Source organism: Bos taurus, chromosome 3, assembly GCF_002263795.3.
Source record: "Bos taurus isolate L1 Dominette 01449 registration number 42190680 breed Hereford chromosome 3, ARS-UCD2.0, whole genome shotgun sequence".
NCBI classification, from domain to species: Eukaryota; Metazoa; Chordata; class Mammalia; order Artiodactyla; family Bovidae; genus Bos; species Bos taurus.
In genome coordinates this window covers 75,633,686-75,645,000 of record NC_037330.1, presented here as the reverse complement: position 1 = coordinate 75,645,000, position 11,315 = coordinate 75,633,686, and the positions used below count along the sequence as shown (strand labels likewise).

The 11,315-nt window shown below is 37.3% G+C and overlaps 1 protein-coding gene across 2 annotated transcripts in view; it reads left to right on the top strand.

Annotated features, from left to right (window-relative positions):
- Positions 1-325: 325 nt before the first annotated feature.
- Positions 326-11,315, top strand: part of LRRC7 (leucine rich repeat containing 7) — a 613,767-nt gene continuing 602,777 nt past the window's right edge. Inside the window, exon 1 of one of the 2 annotated variants that reach the window (XM_059884769.1) lies at positions 326-524. In XM_059884769.1, coding sequence (XP_059740752.1) covers positions 523-524 — 2 coding nt within the window. In that variant the 5' untranslated portion in view covers positions 326-522. The remainder of the gene's footprint in view (positions 525-11,315) is intronic. The other variant, XM_059884770.1, reaches the window with a different exon arrangement.

The following is an 11,315-nucleotide window of genomic DNA, read 5'->3' as shown; positions in this document are numbered from 1 at the left end:
GCCCGCTGCTTCCTGGGTCCCCGGGGATTCTCGCCCAGGAGAGGCGCGGCAGCGGGCACGGGGCTTTACGGAGTTGGGTGCAAGATTCGCCTTTTCGGCTCGTCTCTTCTCCTCCCAGGATTTATTGTCTGTGGAGCCTTCTGGGGTGGGGAGGGAGCTGCGCCTCCGCCACCGCCGCTGCCGCCTCTGCTGCTGCGGTCGCTTGCGCGGCGCGCAAGGCGGGCGGAAGCTGGGGAGTGGATGCGCTCCTGCCTCCCCCGCCAGCGCTTCGGGCTTCCCATCGGCCGCTTCCCGCGGAAACCTCTCCAGCTGTCCACCTGAAGGGCACCAGCATCATGGTCTAACGTGGCAGCTGCCTGGAATCCCCTCTTTCTCCTTCTCTTCTCCTCCTTCACCCCTCCTCTCCTCCGAGGTCCCTCGTGCCCACTCTACTGCGGACCCCCGGACACTTTAAGGAATAACCCTCGGCAGCTGCACGATTCACTTTCTCCGGAACCTCATGGGCAGTTTCTCCCGCCGGCGATGTGAGTAGGATACTATTGCTCCGGGGCCAAGGGGGTCGCTGGGGCCTCGCCGCTTGTGGCCGCAGCGACAGTGAGCGCCCTAGGTGAGGGACCCAGGTGGCCGACGGAACGGGGGTGGGGGGTAGGAGAATCCGAGCCTTCAGCGCTCCCTGGGAGCTGCTCGCCCGGTGGCCCGCGGAGGTGGCGAGGATGTGGCAGATTGCGGGGCATTTAGAATCGCATGTTTGCTGTTGCGGGTGCTGGGGAGTGCCGAGTGGCCTGGGCTGGAGGGTGAGCTTAAAGGGTTACATATTGCGAAAAGGAAGGCAAAGAGAGATTTGGGGTGCTGGTGCTGAGACCGACGGTTGAGCTGAGGTTGATCATAGTTCTTTATTATCTTGAATATCTCCAGTCAGCTTTTTCCGGAGGTGTCTGAAGGATGAAGCGCTCCTTTGATATTGGTTCTCTGTCTCTATCGGTCTCTCTGTCTCTCTCTCTCTCACACACACAGACACACTTGTGGCAGGTCACGTTTGTCCCTTTATCTTAGAAGCTGTAGTATTACTGTGTGATGCCTATTTGTTTGAAAAATATAATTAGAAGACCTTTATGCCATTGGGAACCGAAGGGATAGGGTGGGGTTTTGGGGAGGGGATGAAGGGGAAGAAAGAGTATAAAAGATTGGAGGACCAAAAGAAGTGGGGGAGCGATGGAGCGAAGCCCTTCTTCCCGGGAGTCAGGGAAAGCGATGTCTCCTTTCCCCTAAGCTAAACAACTCCAGCCCACACATCTCCTTTGTGTTGCTCGGAGAAGCTGGTGAAGCAGCACTGTTCCCAATCCCAGTACTGGGCCCCCTTCAGCATCTTGCATCCTCCTTTCAGTCATTAAGGATGCAGGACTAGTTTTGGGTGCTACGTGGAAAGAGGGAGGAAAGCACATTAGCATCAGGGTAATCAGAGCACCTTAGCTCACGGACAATTAAACTGGGTGCCAAAGGTTCTCCTGTCTTTACAGTTTGCAGAGTCAAGAATGGGAATAGGGGATGGGACTTTTACAGAATGTCTTTAAAAATAGTATGACTTCATGATAACGGAGATGGCTGCAAAATTGCTTCATTATACTACTTCTTGGCCATCAGGGCTGCATAAAGGACCCGCCTCCGCCCTCTCCCTTACTGTCTCCTCCCCATCAAGTCACAAAGCGAGAGGGTTGGGCGAGAGGGCGCAGCGCCAGGCAGAGAAGGGAAGGGGTCACTTTCACAACTCCCAGGAATCGGCTTCAAAAAGGAACCATCTGCGACTCCCACGACTCCCACGTTCCTTTCGAACTTCTTCAAAAGAAATTAGAAAACGGGGGAGGGGAGGGTGCGCTCAGTGAGACATGAAGATCTTCCACCTGCTCTTTTCCATTACTTTCCCAATACAGTTTCAACACATCGAATTCACCTGCAGTGGTAACTGGGTCACCACGTAAATGTGTACCTGTGTACGTTGAAATGTGGTTCTCTTGGTAGATAAAAAGTAATTCATAAGTGAGCATATTTTAACGTGGGTAAAATTTCTAACCACAATAGAGATTTTATAGCGTGGGCGAGAAGAGTGCATTCCAGCGAAAGCAGGACACGTGATCTCCAACGGGAGAGATACAGTATTAGGAACTCGATTTTCTTTGTTCCTGGCTGAGCCTATGAGATGCTCAGCATCCCTGTTGCTTAAACCCTCCTGTAAAACGGAAAAATAATAAAGTTGATGAGGGAGAGACTAGAATGCGGGGAAGCACAAGTAGATACCTGCGAAGGGTTTGAACCTTCTGCTTCGCCGCCACCTCTCCTGTTTTACTGCCCACCTTCCACCCACCCAGCTCCTCGCCACCGCTAGCCCCCTATTTAAAAGTGAGACCTTCCTTCCGGGAGACGTGGCAGAAAAGTTCCCCAGCCCTGTACACGTGGGTTCTCTAGCGCCTCAGAACCTGCTGCGTTTCTCAACAGATTCTGCCACCTCCCCAGTCCAAGTGTCACGCCTCCATCCAGGCGTCTTGAGCTGACTTCACAGACTCTTAAGAGAACCTCCAGGAGATTTTGTGCAAAAGACAGTAGAACAGAGTCCGTTCCCTGCTTCTTGGAAACCGTTGAGAAAGTAGGAACGTAGGAATGATTTTATTTTTCCTTAAAAATAAGGCATATGACCAAAGTATGTCGAGAGTGATGTTTAGTGATGTTTGCATTTGGACGCCCAGGAAGTGTATCAGGCCTGTGGAATGTCCTGAGGTGTGATTATTTATTAATTTAATGGAATTAGAATTTGTTCTAGACCCACAATTTAATTAGTTCTCTGACTTGGAAATTTCTTATTTCATTTTTCACTCCATGTTTTATAAGCGATCTTACTGGGTCGAAGTTTTTTAAAATCTGGGTTATTTCTGTACTGTGTTGCATTGCATCATACTAATATGTTGGTAAGGAAAGCAGAGTCAATTTCCATGACATATTATGAAGTGAAAGTTCTTTATGCATTTTAAAAATACTTGACTGTCCAAGAAAAGATGTGTACTTACCATGGCAACCCTTACATTCCCCATCACGTGTGCCTGCACATTTGCAGCTTCAGAATTAGAAACCACTTCCTAAAGAAATAAACCTGTTTCTGTTACAGTAGCCATGTTTTATTCTGAATTTTAGGACTGCTTTAGGCTGGCATTAAAATTCTCTTAATTAAAATCCCATTTCACTTTTGTTTGTAAGCTTTAAATGATTCTGCTTCCTTTATAAAATTCGAAACATAGCTTAAAGTGTTTTTGTGTCTGTATTTTGGTGTGTTTTTTATGTTTTAAAAATTGCAAAGATGGAAATTAATATCACTGAATTTTTAGCAAATATAAAATCATTAAGTGACAGTATTATCCACATAGTGTTAATTCTCAGAGCATTTCTTAGATTTCTTTCATTTGCAGTTTGTAGTCCATAATACCTGATATAAAAACCTAGTTTTTTAAATGACAAAATATTCACCTTTTTAAAACACTTGAAAATTTGAAGATATGTTGATGTATCAAAATTACACCTATTTTTACTATAATTTTATCTTTTGATGACTTTTGCTTCAATATGAGTGGATCCCTCATTCGATGATATTATCATTTCATTTTATACCCAAATTAACAGAGTACACAAAGAGTAATCAACTACTGATAAATTACCATCTGAGTTATTTCTGGATCCTTGTTCCCTTTTTTCCTTCACATAAATTATTTCATAGTCTTTGGAAAATTTCTCATTTAGAGAACATGTGCTATTTGTTGAGTATAATAATTAATAGAAGACAAAAAGACATTACTTGTTTGGGTCTCTCCAGTAACTATGGCTGCTTTGTAGAGTATCATCCACATTTCTTTTTGAGTGGGTCTAGTCAGGCACGTGAATTTGCAAGATGACTTTGGGGAAAACATTAATTCATATCTATGACAAAGAATGGACCTTCAGTTTGTGCCAAGCCAACTGACCAGTAAGTGACTCATATCTCCAAGGAAGAACATACTGAAGATGATTCTGGGATCTTCCGAGAACCTTGACATTTTTCTCTTTGAAGTCTTTACTACATCAATATTCAATAGAGGGTTTTTAATGCCTCAGGATTAAAAATTGGAATTTTAATATCAAGCAGCAGTTTGACCATATAGTGTTGCTATTAAATTATACTCTGAGGGACTACAAAATCAGAAAAGAGATTCCTAGATGATAGGTTTTGTACATATGTTAAAATATTGATTCATGAATTGTCAATGAAAACTCAAATTTAAAAGTGGTACCATAAGTCAACAATATTTGGAAAATGATGGCCACAAATCAGTAATATTTTTCCTTTACAAAGTTTTTAGCCATGTTTTGTGAATCAGGCTTTAATCATTAGAAATATTCATGTTTTTATAGAAAATACTCTAATGAATTATCCTGAGATAGTGAAAGAAAATTAAAAAAACCAAAAGTATTATAATTCCAGAATTAACATGTGACTTGGTAATACAAACAAGTCTCCTTTAATGCTGAAAATAGAAGTAGTAATAATTCCTAATTTATAATTCTAATACATAGCAAATAATCAGACAGATGGTACATTTTAGAGGAGTGCAACATAAACTTTTTGGTACAAATCAGGTTTTCCATAGTAGTGTGTGTGTGTATATGTGGTTATATGTAGTGATGGAATATGCTTTTAAGGTATGCTATTTAAATAGGAAATATATTTATTTCCTATTTTGGAATTAATTGATATGTTTAAAATTCATGAGCTCTTGTGTCCAAGAGCCAACCCTGATCATCTGGCTTCTCTTAACATAGTGCATAATTACAATAACAGCTACCAGTTCCTAAGTCAGGTGCTTATTTCCAAATAATCTTTAAAGAAGCAATATTATCACCATTTGAAAAATTAGAATGTTTAGATTCAAAGACAGAAGTGATAGGTTCATGTCACAAAGCTATTAAATAGAAGGTGATGAGGATTTAAATCAGATTTGTCTCCTGTACCTTTTCCTCCATACCATGTCTTCTCCCTCATAGGCAAAAATTGGTGCTAGTTAAATAACTGAAATCTGTAGGTCATTGAATTATTTTCTAATGAATAAAGAAAACAATATTTTGAAACAGCTTTTCAAAGTTATCAACATATTTGGCAGTAATGCACCACATTACTTCTTCTTTTTTTTTTTTTTTCACATTACTTCTGTGGCCATCTTTTAATATTGGTATAGAAAACGCTGCTGCTTGTCTTCCTGGCATGATTAACTCATGATAGAAACATTTAATAAACTGTTAGAACCTGTCATATAAAAGCACATTAAGGAAGTTTTCAATAAAGCAATTTTGGGTCAATACCTGTCGTATCTACTTTGAAACAGTGATGATATATTTGATATATAAACCCCTAGAGAGGTATCATATATGCTATTTAAATTATTAACCATAACAGAAAAATTATCATTTGTCATTCAGTGACACACGAAAAATTATTAAATAAATTTAATAACCCAAAGGATTTCCTACATATACTCCCTTTCATTGTATGGTTTACTGCTTGATAAATTACTTAAAAACCTCTATACAAAAATATTATTTTACTTTAATAAACATGGAAGCAATAGTATTTATCAGAAATGAAGTATTAAAATTTATATTAGCATTGGCATGATCTGTTTAAATATTTTAATACTAGAATAGATGCTTAACATTGTTTAAAGACTTTACTTTCTTCTTAGTAATGGACTTTCTTCAGTTACATCAGTATATTTTTGCTGTACATGAAGTTTAGTACTTTGAGAGCATCTTTAACTTTAGGTAATAGTGATATGGGGCCCAAGGTTATAGAATAACAAATTTATTAAGAACAAGGGAATTTCAGGATACGTGTGTATGTGTGTGTGTGCACGTGCACACGTGCGTGTGTATGTATTTTCAGAGAGAAAATTAAATTTTGTGCTCTTCAAGAAGTAAGATAGTATGAGAAGTGAGAAGCTATAGGTTTCAATTATACAATACAGATGAGGTAGGTGACCTGAAAAGAAAAATACTGATAGTGTAAGTACAATCATTATGAGATTTTCACAGGGAGAAAGAAAAGAAAGTGGTACTGTGGACTACAGAGCTAACAGAGAAAAAGATGTGAAAAACAGTCAAAGAAAGCTATTTGACTTAATTCCCCAAGAAGAAAAAATAGGCTTTTAAGCTATTTTGATATTGAAAGATATAAAGATATATTTGTGTAGTGGAAAAATATTTTATAGATGGCTGTCTGCATTATCAAATTATTTGCTAATGGAAGGAAAGTCAGGAAATGAACCTTATTGAAATAGTGCCTAAATATTATGAGGGTATTTGTTGCACTAAAAATGTGCACAAAGCTAAATGGACACAAAGCTAAAATGTGTCAGCTGAATTTGAAGAATTAATGTAATGCAAATGGTGTAGCTAAAATAATTTAATAGTACAAATAATAGACTTCTTAAGTGTTAACTGATTAAGTGTTCTGCATCCAGTACATTCACCATTGCAGTTCTTAACATGAGTAGGCAACCTACAGAGTTATGAAGGATGGAGATGTATCTCAAACCTCATAGTGTTAGCATTGACAACACATTGAATATTTACTCTGGTGTTATTCTGAGTCAATGTAACTCAAGGCGTGAAAAAAATATTCTTCCCTACTTCAAGTGTAATTAATTTCTTAAGACAATTATAAAAGCTATTGTAATTAAATCAAATACCTATTTCAACTTCCGTGATTGTTAAATATTAGCAATGTCCTTAGGGTAATATTATATTGTTGAACATTGAGGATACCACACACATACACATATAGCTGTAATTGCTCTATTTTATAATACTCACTCTCACATAGCTGTCATCTTACTATCTCATGAGTTGATAACTTTTCAGATGGAAAAGGCTTTAGGGTCTTATTTTACAAAAGAGGAAACTAAGTACAGATAAGTTTGCTTTCTTGTACAAGGTTACACGTGTTGGTGAGAGAAGCACAACCAGAGCTCTTCACTCCCAACTTCTGCCACTAAAACCATACCCGTGGACCATTGAAGTTTTTACACCTTACGAAGGAAAATAGGGAAAAGAACCTTAATCCAATAAATTAGGTTAATGAGGTCAGCCAACAGGATGACCCACCCAAAATACGCTTCTTTCTCATTTTATTTTGGCCTGAGGTTTTATTTGGCTTAAGTGTTTTGGAAAATTGCCTTATCTTTCCATTTTGATTTGACTGTCTAGGCAGTTTAATTCTATACATTTAACATCTATGAAGTATTCTATTTTTAAAAAGGTACCATTATTTAAGAAATATGGAATTAATTTCACTAATAGTAAAGAGTTCTAAGTTTTGATACTATATTCTTTTTAATGAAAGTTAAAAATGTTCTTTAAAATTACTGATCTATTTAGAATAATGCCAACTAAATATCAGATGATGGAAAAAGTTCAATTCCTTTTAAATGAATTAATGTCCTTCTAAATTTGCTAATTACATTAAAGCATTAATCAATGATTTTTCTTACCAAAAATCAAGAATTCCTTAAAGTGAGGTTAGGCATTTCTGTAAAACATTGCCTTGAATATTGATTAGGAAAGATTTTTAATCAGGAAAGCAAAATATGATACAGCTGGAAAATTTAAAAGCATACTCATTTCTATTAAATTTTTGCATTACAAAGTTATATTTTGAAGGGCCCTTTGAAATAATAAGTTCCCTCTGCTGCTAAATATCTGTTTATCTGTTATGTTATGACTGTTATGACTTTAAAGAAAGGAATTCTCTGTTCTTTCATGAGACAAATTTGAAACAAATGTTCTTGTTTAATGCTTTCTCTAATGCTAAAATTCTGAATCCATTTTATCTAGAATCTTCAGTTATTGGGAAACTTAAGGCAAGATGTTTTTGAACCTACTACAAAGCATATTAACAACAACTATAAAATATTTTTGAAATTATGATGTACAGCCTTTCCTGGTAGCTCAGTCGGTAAAGAATCTGCCTGCAGTGCAGGAGACCCAGGTTCGATCCCTGGGTGGGGAAGATCCCTTGGAGAAGGAAATCGCAAACTACTCCAGTATCCTTGCCTGGAAAATCCCATGGACAGAGGAACCTGGTGGGCTGCAATCCATGGGATTGCAGAGTTGGGCATGACTGAGGGACTAACACTTTCATTTAAAATATGTATTTGTCTTATATAAAGGCATATAGAAATATCTACAAACATTTATTTAGCAAGATGTACCTAATAGCCACATCTAATAACTATTTTTAAAAGACAAATGAAATTTCTTAGTATAGCAATAATATTTAAAACTGAAGAAAAAATTAGTGACTAAAGTAGTTCGTTACCTATCAGCAGATTAGCTATGCTTTTCATTTGTGGAATGGATCTTATTCATGCCAGCTTTCAGTGTACTGTTCTGGGGCTCGTGGGTGTGATAGAACGGAACATATTTCTGTATCTGTGAACATAATCCCACACAACATTTTACATGACAAAATCTGAATGTCCTAAGACTGGGTGTTAAAGATAAGACGTCAACCTTTATCCGTCCAGGGTTTGAACCACCTCCATATTAATACATGTTTTATCTTACAAAGTATCCAATGCTATTTAAAGAGATGGTGTTTTGTGTTTGCCTCTTTGCTTGCTAGCTTGTTTGTTTTCTTACTTGCTTGCTTTTTCTATCTCGATAAAACTAAGGTTTGCTTTCTGCAGACAAAATAGCAAGCTGCTGAAACAAACATAGTAAGCCAAAGTGGGAAATGAACAAGGAAGAGGTGCAAAGGTGATATATTTTTGTACTTTGGTATAGAAAGAAACTACTAGAACTGCAACACATATTTATTTTCTATATAAAAATTATGAAGAAAAATAAGCTTTATTAATGCTTATTAATATAGTTACTAAATAGTTATTAAGAGTTAATAAATATATTAATTAACAGATGGGTGCATGCTCATTTACAAAAATATATTGGAAAAACGAGGAAAATGTGTGATTGGGAATGCATTTGTCTTAACGTCTAAAATGTGCTAGTAAATAAAAAGAGCACTGTTTGTATAAAGTGTTTAATGTTTGTTTTTTCTAAATACAATTGTATATATATCGAACTCTTAGTTCTCAGTACACTCTATATGCATCCCATTCTAAATACACTCCCTGAGCCAAGCCCAGGGTGCTCAGTCACTCAGTCATGTCCGACTCTTTGTGACCCCATAGACTGTAGCCCACCAGGCTCCTCTGTCCATGGAATTATTCAGGCAACAATATTGGAGTAGGTTGCAATTTCCTTCTCCAGGAGATCTTCCTGACCCAGGTATCAAACCCACGTCTCCTGCATCTCCTGCATTGGCACGTGGATTCTTTACAATGGAGCCACCTGGGAATCCCATATGTCTTCTCTACTATTTATTAACTAGTATAAATTCAGCTGTGAATACATGGTGTAATGCCGACTGCGAATGGAATAATATCAGTCCCTTTGCAGTCAGTCTTAAGGATGTACTTGTCACCCCTTTTGGCTCTGCATGTGACTAAGACAGCCCCAAACCTCAAGGGTACATGTCTTCTTTGCACGTGTAAATTTATCCATTATTTTTAGAATGGAATATATTCTTAATCTTCTTTTTTCAGGTAGAATTTCTTTGTATGATAATGTGTGAAAATAAATAGGAAGGCCGAAAAAGAAAGTTGAATTTGGATTCTAGGAATATGAATGAATATATTCTTGTCTTAAATGTCACTTAATGTTTTTAATATTGTTTAATAATAGGTAAAATGGTATATTTTGGTATAAAAAGTAGAACATTTTAATGAGTCAAGAATTATAGTCTAGTGGGCTCACAGTATAAAAGTAATATAATAGTTTCCAGTATTCATACTGAAAAGGAAGACAACAAAAACTCTGTGATGCTACTTAAAAGGTTTTATACTGTTCTACCTCTGAGACAAGTGAGAAATTTATCCTTAAGCTGAGTAAAGATTACTGTTAAGTTTGTACCTTCTTTTTTAGAGGGCCTAGTTAAATGAAAATATATAGACAACAATAATGAAACTTTAGAGTTCTTTGGTAATCTTTCAAAAAAAAAAAATCAAACCTTTAACCTTTAACTTATGTGATTTGTGAGATCACCCAAGATCACTCTAAACTGGTCTTTTAGGGATTCTTCAAAATGTGAATGTGCACCCTTCTTAGCCTCCTTAAGTAATTGCTCAAGTGGCTTCTCCAGAACTAGCACACTTGATTTTTCATTCCCAGCAGACTAGTTCACAGCCTAGTGCAGAAAAAAGGCATGTTATGTGAATGAATGGTCTCACTTATGCCTCTGAATGTCTCAGACTCTAGCAGCCTGTAGTGTGGTTCCTCTGGGTTTCTTTTTCTCTTCCCTTTCTGAGGCTATCATAGGATTTAATTTTCCAGTTCCTCTTTGCAGTTAGGCTGTCATGTGACTTACTTAGGCCAATGCCACAGGAGCTAAAACTGAGGAGTACCTTTTTGGAGTAGAAGTATTTATGACCTAGTGCACTATTTGCTCTTCTCCTTAAATAGCAATTATAGACACATGTGTCATGATGGGGCCTCCATCAGCCTGGTCTCTGAACAACTGCACTAAGTCATCCCTTTTAATATGGAGCATGGGCAAGAGTGAATATGTTCTTCTGTTAAGATTTAGGGGAGTTTTTTGTTACTAAATTTAACCTAGCCTTTCCTTCTTTTCAAATTCATTGAGTGAAATTCTATTGAAAGAATCCTGATGTCCATTTTATGCTATCACAATTACAGAGCTGTTATATGGACATGCCACTAGTTTACGTTTTAATATAACAATGAACTCTATTTTATGATTGATTAAAATTAAGGTAATTAAAAACTATTTAAAAGATACAAAATAAATCTACTTGAGACATTTTTATATGCTTAAAGCACTTTGACTTTCTCAGTTTGTAATTTTATGTACTTGCATATTTTGATACACCAAAAGTCTAAGAACTCTGATATCATTCTTGTACAACACAGCAGCAGCTCCCCTGACTCATAACGAACTGAAGAAACTAGAAAGATATATATGTGATCATTCTACAGTTTGTTGGTAGAATACTTTTAATTGAAAAAACTCTACCATGTCTACTAGAATCTGCAATATTTTCACAATTTAGTACATTTTACCCAAGTTCATGCATCTGTTCATTCATCTATTCTAAATATCTATTGTGCTGTTACTCCACACCATGCCCAGTGCTGGGCAAGACTGATTACAAGTGTGACTCCTGTTT